A 12,607-nucleotide genomic window follows, 5' to 3' on the forward strand; every position below is an offset into this window, starting at 1 on the left:
GCATATCTTAAAAGCTCGACTGAATGACCGACCACACCGACCAACACCAATCCAGTCCAACCCTAGCTAGATGATGTTGGGGCCCAGCTGATGTCAGCCCCTTTTTGCAGATGGTGCATGCTTCTGGTGGCAACACAGGGGTGATGCTGTCCCGATCCTTTTCTCCCATGGCCTTCATTTCCCCACTCTTTGTTCGTCTGCCACGTGGAAAAGTATTAACATGTTCAAAATTATGTATAACAAATGAAAAATAAGTACACTTCGCACAGAGACCGGGGCAGCGAGGACGTCTGGGGAAAAAGTGATTTCTGTTCAGAGCGTCTGTTTGAATCCAGTCGTTTTAGAGTTGTAAGGTATTTGTGGGTGGGGTTTATGGGAACGGGAGCAACTAATATTAGAATTTAACACCAGATTTAAGCGTCAGATTTGAGTATCTGCACACGATGTTTTAAGGGGGTTCAGGTGTTACTGAAGGGACCTTTATTTTTATTTTGTCTTTTTGTAATATGTATTCTGAAAAACGTTTTATCTCCTGAATGAGGGATACTGTTTTAAAGTATTTTGTGTTGGAAAAAATAATCATTTTTAATCAAGAGGGTTTTTATTTAACAGAATTGTGTATAAATGGATATTTATATAGGACAAAAGGGGGTGGAGGGAGGCATGATTTACTTCTGAGGTGTAGGTAGGGGAGCTGAAGATGAGTGTGATGGTGTTTTCGGCTTTTTTTTTTTCTCGTTTTATTTGGTCCCGTGTTGTAAATACAAACATATTCACATGCAACATGCATGCACACACACACACACAAAGTCCCTGTGCTCCAGCCTTTGAGGTGGAGCCTCTCCTGAGCTTTAGACACGGCATCCAGGCCAGCTCATCCTGAAGTTGCAGAAGGCCTCCATCTGTCTACCCTGCACTGTGTGCATTGGAACACTAGGCAGCGCCATTGGTCAAAGTCTAAAGCTCCTCACGTCTCTAAACTACCTGGTCTGAAAGCATGGATGCTCTCAATCTAACTCTTTAGTTTCATTTTGTTTGTGTCTGTGTGTGTGTGTGTATTTGATGTGAAGCATGATTTATCTTAACTCTCTGATGGCCTGTACTGTTTTTGCACAGACACTTAAGACTCGATGCTGTTGTGGTCGCTCTTCTGAGGGAGTGAACCTTTCTGCAACTTCAGGTTATGCTTGCCAAAATCCTTCCCTCTCACCCTACCTCTGCCACTCTACTTTCATCATTCCTTCCCTTTTACAATCTCCACATTTGTCGTGACCTTCGCTAACCAGTTCGTACTACCATCTTAGTAGCACCACGACGTGTGATGATGATGATGTCACCCTTATGCCTGTCTCTTGTTCTGATTGTGTTCTTGAAATAATTTGTATATTGTCAGTCTTGGCTTGCTGTACTTCTGTGTGAAGTCCTGGCATTATTTTAAAAAAAAAAAAAAAAAAAAAAAAAAAAAAAAAAAAAGCATGTTTAAAAAGGAATGCAGCCGAGGGAATGGACAGGAGGAAATTTTAAAAAAGGCACGATGGGAAGAGGGCTACACTGGCTAGAGGGCTCTGGGACCTTCGCTGATCAACTGCAGTCAGTGAATTTGGCCCCGTTTAGTTTTGTTTTTTTTGTCAGATTCTGTTGTAAATGTTGTAGCTGTTAGTGTTTTGATCTAATCTTTGATATTTTCCATTTGTTTTATGCAGAGGTTAAAAATATTAAGGGTTTGAATTGAATGGAGATTCATCCCCTCACACACAGATCACTGCACACACCGAATGCTGAAATGTTGGGATAAAGATTTCTTCTTGTTAAATATTTTTGGAATTCACATCATGAAAGCACACGAGATCAAAGATTCTGCCTTTTAGGAGGACAAAAAAAAAAACATATCTGTGTTTCAGTGGTTAAACTTTGCAGCACTGTGTCGTAGAAACTTTGTGAGTGTGTGACTTTGTACCAGTGGAGGGGTGAGGCTTGCTATCTGTCCTGTCCCGTGCGGCGCTGCTTAATAGTAACTCATGCACCACCCGTCCTGTTGCTGGTGGTCACCTAAGAGCAGAAACCACATCGAAGCTTCGGACCATCGCATATCTGTGCGCTAACACGGTAAACAGACTGTAGAAAAAAGAAAAAGTAAATACATTTAAATCATATGTGAGCCCCAGCCTACTGTATCAAGCGCCTGTGCTGTGGACATATCTGACATGCCATGAAAACTGTGTCTCCTCCCACTTTTTGCACCACAATGAAGCGTTGTAAAACCAGTACTGAAACTGTGATGTTTTGTATGGTTCAGTAGTTCCATTTGTGCTCAGTTGTTTGTTGATGAGATGCTTTTCTTTCATTGTGTGTGTCTGTGTGTGTGCGCGTGTATGTATGTGTGTGCACTCGTTTCCACGCTTATGAGAATGTTTAAATGGAATGGGGAAAATACAGTTAGGCTTTAACGACTATCTTAGAAGGAGGAGAATTTATCAGAGTTTGCCAGAGTATTTGGACAGTTGACATCAAGCTTTTTTTTTGGTCAATTATGACAAAACCAAACTAGACTCAAATATTTTGATATGCTGTAGCCGAGAAAGCTCAGGCAAAACCAAAAATATTAAAGGCTGAATTCCTTTAAGTTTTGACTATTTTAGGGCCCTTGCACTCACCTCTGGTCTGCTTTTGTTAGGCTGCAAGTGAGCCATCATTGATGTTAATATGTGAGCTGCACAGGCTTAACAAATAAGTTTTCAGTTAAACGTTAACAGTGATTCGTCAACGTTTGTGACCTTACAGTGAGTCTGCTCACGACTTTAGTCACACAGGTGGTGTGCAGATCCATCTGTATCCTGTTGCAAGTCCATATTTTTTTTATTCTTGGACTTTTACTGACTTTATTATTCAACTTAAAACAATTCTGTCCTGTCCCCCTCCTTTAACCTCCTAGGACCTGGCGTCCACATATGTGGACAACACATTTTGGGTTATTTAGACTAAAATACTCAATTTTGCTCTACAAGGGCCTGATATCCACTTATGAGGACATACTGCTACTGTTCTATCAAAATTGCTCTTTTCTTAAAAACAAAAATAAGGTTAAAATAAAAATAAAAATCTGGTAATTCTTTGTTTTTACATTCATCGGGCCCCAATATGCCCAAATATCAAAGAGAAATTAAAAATGCATGTCGTGGAAGAGTTCGGGTCTTAGGGGGTAGCTTTTTTTCCTGATTGGCTGCCCCTCACAAACAGAAGGTTTGAACAGGAAATGGCTAGAGCTTCTATGCTCATCCAGAGTTTTGTGCATAAAATATTAACTTACATGAACCAGAGCTAAGAGCATGAGATTTTGGGTTGTGCATATGCTTACCTGGTTACTTTGAATTGGGTGTGTTTAGTAAAAAATATTATGGAAAAAATATACACTTTAAATTTCATCTCCACTTTCTTTGCTCATAATTAACCTTAAAAATTAGATATTTCTCATGTTTTGCTTAATTGCAGATGGCAACAACAAGCCAAGACAGGGACTGCTAGTAGCAAGTTACGATGGATCTAAACAGTGCGTAAGATGATTTTAGAAATATCCACTCTCACAAAGCAACTTTAATTAACATGGTCCAAATTTTATAATTAATGCAGTTTCAAAGAATCTTTTTTTCGACGTTAAGTATAAACTTACCTGTGAGTCGTTCAATTTTTGAACCCTTACCTAGAATAATAAAGACCGGAAGATCTAGTTTTGGTTTCTCAGTTTTCCAGTTTCTGTCACACCACATATAATCCGTATTTCTCCTTGGCTGATGTCAGCTGTTGGATAAATCAGCTGTTTGATCACTTTAGGGCACAGATTAACTTTGGAAAAAGCACCAAATGCATATAAGAGAATAATGATTCCCTATACTTTAAGTAGCTTTCCTGCATTTGAATTCTTTTAAAAGTCCTATTGTGTTCAGCAGTCAGGTTCTCCAAATACTTTGGCAAATGTGTGAAATGTGTTAAGAGTGTACCCGAGTGAACCGAGGAGCTGAAAAGATTTGTGAAAAGGCTTAAAACAGATGTTTAAAGAGGATAATTTAAAAACCACAATCTTTAACAGCAACACTATATATGCAGTTTTACAAATGAAAGAAATATGCATGTCTACTTTCTGGTAATTTTTCACTGTTTACTTGATAAAGAAATGGAAACCTATGTTATTTGCATCCTCAAGGTTATGAAAAGGCTGAGATGTTAAAATCAAGTGATGTTAAATCGCTTTAAAATGCTTAAAAGATTAGCAAAAGCCTTAGCTTTTATGTGCCCCTTGAAAGTGAATTTATTGCATTGTAACCTTACAATAAAAAAGAAAAAAAAAAGGGGGGGAAACATATGTCAGAGTTTCAATTGGATGCTGGATTTTTGCATGACCATACAGTTAATAAACATACATTAAAAAAAGTGTGTTTTTTTTTATTCAAAGCTTTACTGTTAATGTAAAAACATTTTGCAATATAAACAATGTTAATATATAACTGGAGAAAACTGTGCCTGCAATGAGATTAATAGCAAGTTACTTACATTGGTTAAAATGTGTTCATTACCCAACCCACTCTAAGGTCTATTGGTAGTTAAAGGTAACATGAAATTACAGAATATATTGGTTCATCCATTTCTGTACCATCCATCCCTTTATTCAGCCTACATCGCCTCCCATGTGCCTATTAGGGAACAAAGTCCAGTCTTCATGCATATTTTAAAGTTAAATGGGCCCTGGGAGACAAACACAATGTTCTATTTTCAGAGAAAATTAGAGGCTTTTTTAAAATGATCAGTATAAGTAAGAAGGGATCATTTGCAAGCACGCTGCAGAACATTTTAACTACTGCTTGCAGCAGAAAATACGCAACTTGCCTTTAAGAACCATACCTCTGACTCCTGGTCATCCTTCTCCCATCAGTGAGCCTGGATGAGGTTCGATTCCATCACTGACTTGATGGTTTGAAGTTGGCTGCATGTGAAGACGTTAATATCTCTCCTCTATACAAAGGCAGCCCTTCCTTTCTCGTCATTTTATCCATTAATGGATATTTTATAACAAAGTCTGTTACATAATTATTCCCTTCATGCCTACATCATGATGGTAAAATTTATTGCAGCACTTCAGTACTAGACTGCATTAACTTTTAACTATGCGTATCTACTAAAGTTACAAATTAACGTTACACTACACCAGCTATTGCACTGGCTATTTTATACATATTTGGGGTATTTAAATCTGACTGTGTAAAGTTACTCACACACCAATTCTGCTTAAATGTAATAACTCAGAAATCAAGAGTAATTCAGCAGTAAGATAAACAACCAAGTACTGCAAGAACTACATTTGAGTTGCTGTGTTTCACCTTTGAAAAAGGAAAGGACCACAAACAGTAGCTCAAATAGAACTCCAACACGATTCACACTGCAGCGCTGTTGTATTAGACTACACTCTCATAACAGAGTACCCCGACTATATATACACATGCACACACAAACCAAGAGCGCACACAGGTAGTCTTGATGAATTTTAATTACATCAAATGAATTCATGTAAAAGTGGAAAAGGAGGAAAACACTGGGTCTCATCACTGCCAACATGTTCAACACAACAGAAGTCTGCACATGCTCCGTTTGCACTGGGCAGGTCGCAGGTCACCTATACTTCAGACAGATTTATTAAACGCTTCCTTACGGAGTGTCTTTTTAGAATGTAAAGACTGTGCTTTTACAGTTATTCTCTGGATTAGAGCAGCAATGGAAGTGATAAATGAGATGCTTCAGTGCCATTTGGTGAAATGAAAATGAAGGGTGAAGATGAACTACATGTAGGGTTTTTCTCAGGGTGTGTCTCTGCCTTATAGGTGACCTGAAACACTCCCATGATAAGTCTCTACTTCTCTCTCACACTACCTTCACTCAATCAAGCTGTCATGGCTTCCTGTCCGAGTCCATTTGGCATCCTGGCATGTTTCCATTGAACACTGTTCTCTTTGATTGGATAAAGGAAGCGGGATGATTGACTGATTGCTCCATGCAGATTGTGATTCTTCGGACATGCTTCATGTTGTCTTTGTTTGTGCGTTCTGCCCAGTTACAAAATGTTTTATGACCATGGCACTGGGCAGAAGAAGGTCTGTCTCACTGGTTCAAGGTTGCCCTGTTGGCTGTTGTGTGAACACTGGCACTTTAATTTTAGTCCACAGACACTAGTGCATGTCTAACTGTCCGTCACACTGAAGGACACGTGGCAGTGCAATCTGCCATTGGAGTCTTAGTGGAAAGAAAACAAATAAAAACTGTCACTGTAACATTTTCTAATAATTTTAAGTTGTTTCCTTGATTCAAGGAAGAAAGAAGAAAACAGAGAAGGAAGCCACTTTTCTCTACTGAAGTGTCCTGGGTTAAAAAAAAAAAAAAAAGGGGGGGGGGGGGGGGTGAGACAGGCTTTTACAATCTTTTCTCACTGTAGACGGTCTCAGCAGATTCACCCTACTAGGCTTCAGACACACAGCTCCAAGGCCACCTTTCTCTGAGTCCCAAGCAAGCAAAGAGGAGTAGAGAGAATAGGAAAAGAAAGATGACAAGAAAGTTGAGAAAAATAAAAGAAGGAAAGGAGATGGAAAACAGACAAAGGAGAAAGTTAGAGATCAGAAGCTGTACCAGCAAAGACAGACGTGACAAGGGAACACAGAAGGACGCCTGGATCTACATGCAAGAGGGAAGGATTTGAGCGCTACACCAAAGCCATGCAGCAACAATAAGCAGCCTGCAAACACCGACTTCTTCACTCAGCAGTCGCCAACAGCATGAGATGCTTTATGAAGGAGTGGGAAACGGTGAGCTGCTGGAGCCGAATGGCTCGTCTTGTCGAGGGATTTGAGATCCAAGGGGGGGGGAAGCAGCATACACTGAGAGCTACACGGTAAAATGGCCCATATGCCATGCAGACGGGTCTCATCAGGCTCCTTGAACAGGCGTTTGGCACCACAGTGACAGTGAGGGGATGGACAGGACAGTGAGGGAGAAGGGTAACAGCTTAGAGAAGCAGGGGAAAGCAAGCGCACAGCAGGATGGACGACATCTGTTACACCATGTTTTAGGTTCCCATGGAGACAAGACTGACCCCACCCTCCCCACCCCCCTCCCCCTTTTCCTCCCGCTCGCTCACTCACCACGCGCTCACAGCATGGTAGCAGACAGACGAGGGTGGGGGGGACAGGGTTTAGCAGCTTTGCTGCGGCTCCCCGCTCCTGCTTTTAGACTTTCTGCCCTCCACATCTGTAGGACAAAGGCAACGCTTATGTTACATCTGCAGAGTGATGACAGACCATTTTCATTTACTTCATACCTGCAGATACTTTGAATCAAGATAAATACAATATAGCAACTTCAAAACAGCAACTAAAGAGTACAAAAGCAGAAATAAATAAGGACGTAGATACAGGCAGTTCAACTAGTATTGGCACAACATGTAGTGCTCGTCTTTGATTATAACTTAATGATAGCAGTCTATACAAGATAGGTCAGTCTCAAATATCACCTCAAGTTATCCAACTTGTGGCGTGTCAGGAGAAAATACCAAAAGGAATGATGTTCGCTTCATTCACAAAACAACCTCAAATGAATCAACTTACAGTATCAACTCCACGTTCTAAAAAAAATAATTAAAATACCCCCAAACAATCATAAACTGCGTGAAACCAAATCACTATTGCCATGCTGTATTCTGTGTCCTCTCCGTCAACTTTCACGTTTCAAACTAAAAATGCCGCCCTGATTGTTTTGGGAATGAAGCTTCATCATTTTGTCACCAGCCCAGGAGGTCAGCTTAGATCCACCAGATCATATTAATCCATTTGCAGAGGGGAGCAAACACTCCAGTGAACGTGTACACAGCAAAGAAAAACAGAAAAGATATCAAATGTAAAAAACAAACAGCACACACCATCATAAGAAACAAACTGATGAAAACCATTTTGATCACAGCAATCCAAATGAAAGTTTCAGGTCAAACAGACAAAACAAAGCCATGCAATTTAGGAGGTGAAAAGTGGGACTTGCCAAGAATCACCATAATAAACAGAAAATGCAAAGTGAACCTATTATCTGACTTTACTATGTAGAAATTGCCCCAGAATGCTTTGCTCATTATGCTCATTATAAAAAAAAAAAAAAAAGCTTTTCCTGCTGTTTTTATGATTCCTGGTGTGACTTGAACCGACTTGCTCTGTGTGTTCTGGCCTCACATGAAAGCTTTAGATAATTCTCTATTTCTTCTCATTCCCAAGATAAAATGTATCACCTCACTGCAGCAGATAATAGTATAATGTTAGCCAGGTAAAACTTATCTGATGAGGTAAAAATAATGTGTGAAAGGGTATTGGACGGAAGAACAGTCAAAGTCCCGCATCATAGAAAAGAAAATGGGGGTTAAAAAAATATTAAAAATGAAAGTAAAGTCACCAATCAGCACCATAGCAAACAGGGAAAAATGACCCACATACACCACACAGAGACAGACAGTACTCTGACAAATACATGCAGAGGAAATGGCTTTGCTCTTTATCCATCCTTTTGTTCCTCCCTCTTCAAGTCAAGTATTAAAATCAGCAAACCAGAAACCTCCCCGTCATTTAGATACAGCCGTACTCGTACCACAGAGACTCCCTCTCCTCTGGGCTCAGTGACTGATCCGGATTATTTACACAACTCTGATCAACACCCTCGCTGGATCTCACCTGGCCGTTTGATTGGCTGTGGGGGGTCTGGTTTTGGGTGCGAATGTGATGCGGCACAGGAGGAGGGTGGGTCTTATTTGTAACAGGAGGCCCGCTGATGTTGCTGACTAAGGTGGGGTTAAGAGAAAGGAAGGGGAGGTTTTTGTCTGCTGACTCACTAAAGATGGAGTCCATGAATACAGATTCTACAGTGAAGGAAGGGCCGAGGAAAGACTCAAGGGTGGAGAGGTCGGGGTCCTCCGAGCTATTGCAAGGTAAGCTGACTGACTTGGGCATGGGGGTGATGGTGGTGAGGGGTCCCTTAAGGTTGGTGCTGTTGGGGTGGTACTCACTGGGTGTGGGCTGCGAGCGTAGCCCAGCCCTGGTGGAAGCAGCAGCAGCAGGAGCGTCAACCGAAACGGGCTGCCGGTTGTCCTTGGACAGCAGGTCGTGGATGCTGGTACGCCGTGTGGTACCTTCAGCAGTGGAGATGACACTGCTGGCCCGGGGCAGGGTGGAGGAGGCTGAATCGAGCCGTTCGGAGACAGAGGTCGCTTTGCCCTGTGAAGACAGGCTGGCGCGGATTGGGGCGGAGCCTTTCACCCGTGTGCTCTCGGCCTTCCGCAGGGAAGGGCGTCCTGGTTGTCCGGAAGACCTCGGAGGCCGGTCAGCGCTGACTGCTGCTGCCTTCCCGCTGGACGAGCGCAGTATGCCCCGGCCCTTTGTGACAGTGCGTTCTTTCTGGCCGTGCTCAGAGGAGGTGGAGAGGCGAGGAGAGTCTACAGTGAGGTTCTCCTGACTGCCAGACTACAAAAGACAGCAAACAGCATTAAGGACAGAACAAATAACAATGGAAACAATTCACGTCCAACTCCAAACGTTATCTGAACTGACTAATAAAGAAGAACATGTTCGATTTTAGTCCACTTCATATGTAGGCTGTAATCCAATAAATCTAAGAACAGCACTTATAGCAGAATTTCAGGCCTCACCTCTGCAGGATCAATACCCTCATCCAGGAACTGCTGCAGGGAAAGCACCTCGTTCCCTGGGGATCCCGTCTTCCTGATCTGGGACTGGACCGCGCTGCCCGCGGCGGCGGATGGGTCAAGAGATCTGCACAGCTGCAGGGGGCTCTGGTGGGAGGAGCGTGAGGAGGTGGGCTGCTGGACGGGGCTGCTGCCGCTGCTGGACCACACCTCCTGGTCCAGACTCAGGCTGAACTCGCCGCTGCTCTCGCTGTGAGGCCTGCTCAGACTGCCGTTCAATGTGCCTGCAGGACGAGGGGAGGCATGGATTACAAGATTTCTGATTGCATTAGTAGTGATCAGACTACCCCACACTTTCAGAACACACCATGCAATTTAAAAAGCATTATATTGAAAAAACAATCTCATAATTTAACTCAGATCTAATTTTATTACCATCATGACTTATTGCTTTCTACCCAATGAAGAAAAGAGAATGGCTTAAAGTTGAACCAAACCAACTTGATCACATTTTTGCGCGAGAAAAAAAAATTTATTTTTTGAGAAATGATGAGAGAAACGAGATGAAAGGGAGCAAAAGAAGAAGACAAGAGTAACAAGTGGATAGGAGCAGAGGAAGAGGAAAGGAGGAGCATACCTTTGCCCTCCAGAGGAGAAGTGAGGTGGGAGTTATTGTTACTATTACTACTGGTGGTCCTGTTGCTATGAAGACTGGAGGGTCTGGCGGCTGGGTAAGGGACGAGAGGTAAGACACATGCACACATACATTCACAGTTAGGATTTATATCTGTACACACTTACATGTATCCACACCAACATGCACCAACGCGAGGAGTAACACGTATACGGACGCCAACACCCTGACAGAACGTCTCCTGCTGGGGGAGCAGATGGCACATGCCAGGCAGAGGGACAGGAAAGGTGGCTCAATGCCAGGCTGCAGCCCCAATATGTCCATTCAATAAACAAAGGAACTACTGACAGAGACGGCAGGGACACCCAAATATAAGGAACGATTTCCCACCAATAAAGGGGAAGTGACTGACGATACAAGTGTGAGTCTGTTAGTAATTAAAGAGGAAATGACAGGCCATGTTAGGAACTGAGAAGGAAGACAAAGAGTAAAAGGAAAGGTGTGAAGACAACATGAACTTGCTCTTTCCAGTGCTGACAGGGACAGCCCCAACTGAAAACCAGTGACCGTGAAATCATCTCAAACCGGTTTTCACGACATGCTTGACACCAAATTAGAATTTCAAATCAACCCCAATGTTACAGATCAGTATCAGAGTCAGAAACCAGCGGATTGCTTGTGGCCCCACAGTGATCCTCAGTCCTGAGTAACTGTCACTTACTACAGATGCTACAGGACACTCTGCACACAGCACCCAGACCAACAGCACAACGATTCAAATGGCAGGGAGACATATACCTCTGTGGCCCTGATAACAAACAAAAAAACATACAATGCAACACACCTAAAGGGTAACATGACAACTCAATACTGCTCAAAAATAATAAAGTTTAATGAAACGCAGATGGAAACAAAAATTTTTTTTACAGAGTCTGGGGGAGGGGGGGAAAAAATCAATACACGTCTCAAACTACCATTAGTGTCTACAACATCCGATGACCTAATGGCTCATACATTCTGAGCAACATCCGGTGTGTGAGTGAGACTGGGCGTCCTTCAACCATTACAGTGATGAGGTGGGAAATGAGTCTCACTATAGTCTCTCTCTCTCTCATTCTGGGAACAATATCCTGTGGAACCAGTTTATTGACCATCAAAAGTGCAGATGTTTGCAGCACTCAAGCACAACAAGAGAAATCTGTCTGTAGACCTAACTTAAGGAATGTGTGCCAGTAGTTTTGTGGCTGTTTAGCAACTGGGTCATCTACATTAAAGCGACACAGACCTGATCAAGTGTTGCCTGGATCCAGATTAACTGCCCTGGATAACACCCTAGCGCCTGTATTAAAGTCAATCCTGCTTTCAGCAAAGGCTGATCTGTCTCCCTCTCCCCGTCTCTTTTGCTCCCATCTAACTCTAAATCAAGCTTAATCAAAGTGCAGGAAGGCAGCCCAAAGATTATCAGTGGGACTCCTGAGGACATGACCTGTTTTTTCCCGTTAGATTCCAGCCTGGTGCTGAGAGACTGCAGGCGCTTTTCTTTGACACAGTTTCGTGCTGATGTCGTGTGAAGCTTTACTCTACCTTGACTCTTGGGATCATCCAATGAGCCGGCGACATCCTCGCAGGAGGCATTGTCTGTTGAGATAAAGGGTGCAGTCATGCTACGGCTTCTTTTCACTCTGTTCTGAACAAATTTCGTCAACTAAATGCAATGAGGAAATTAACACAATGTATTTCCACAAACAGGCATCCTGACCTTTGACCTGAAGCCTGTGCTTGGCTCTACTGTGACTTGAACTAGGCAGGGTGAGGGTGGCACAATCAATGGCATTGGTGGAAAAGGCGAGTTCCTTCATGCGCTGCCCGCTGCGCCTGCTGCTGCCCGTCATGTTGGCATCTCCGGCTTCAGCCCCGTCTAGATTCTCACTGCTGCCCGCCCACTGAGCCTCAGGACCACCTGCCATTGCCATGGTCTGAAGCAGGTCATTCATAGCTAGGATGGATGGGTTGGCATGAAGAAAAAAAACTGAGATTAGACATTTTAATACATATAATCTTACCTCAAGTAATGGCTCAGGATTTATAGCCATTTTATCTTACAGAAGTCTCAATTTAATCCATCTAGACTTTAAAGGCAAACTAAAATCAGAGAAACTGGTCGCTAAAATATGCTTACGATGGAAGAACAACCTTGCAAAGATTTTTTTACAACATTTTTTTGTACACAGGACACTCATCTAGGTCCCTCTTGGAGACAA

The 12,607-nt window shown here is 42.6% G+C and overlaps 1 protein-coding gene across 7 annotated transcripts in view; it reads right to left on the reverse strand.

The window, feature by feature from the left end:
• Nucleotides 1–1,439: 1,439 nt before the first annotated feature.
• Nucleotides 1,440–12,607, reverse strand: part of ccdc88ab (coiled-coil and HOOK domain protein 88ab) — a 67,486-nt gene continuing 56,318 nt past the window's right edge. For 2 of the 7 annotated variants that reach the window (XM_086258992.1, XM_086258991.1), the window contains 7 exons: nt 12,106–12,342; nt 11,931–11,984; nt 11,068–11,154; nt 10,350–10,439; nt 9,716–9,996; nt 7,179–9,530; nt 1,440–6,535 (listed from right to left, as the gene is read on the reverse strand). In XM_086258992.1, coding sequence (XP_086115118.1) covers nt 8,640–9,530; nt 9,716–9,996; nt 10,350–10,439; nt 11,068–11,154; nt 11,931–11,984; nt 12,106–12,342 — 1,640 coding nt within the window. In that variant the 3' untranslated portion in view covers nt 1,440–6,535; nt 7,179–8,639. The remainder of the gene's footprint in view (nt 6,536–7,178; nt 9,531–9,715; nt 9,997–10,349; nt 10,440–11,067; nt 11,155–11,930; nt 11,985–12,105; nt 12,343–12,607) is intronic. The other 5 variants (XM_086258994.1, XM_086258993.1, XM_086258997.1 and 2 more) reach the window with 4 other exon arrangements.

Source organism: Aulonocara sp. 'chitande type north' Nkhata Bay, linkage group LG13 (assembly GCF_057382095.1).
Source record: "Aulonocara sp. 'chitande type north' Nkhata Bay isolate Kocher_YH1m ecotype deep benthic linkage group LG13, A_spYH_male_GT1.1, whole genome shotgun sequence".
Taxonomy (NCBI): Eukaryota; Metazoa; Chordata; class Actinopteri; order Cichliformes; family Cichlidae; genus Aulonocara; species Aulonocara sp. 'chitande type north' Nkhata Bay.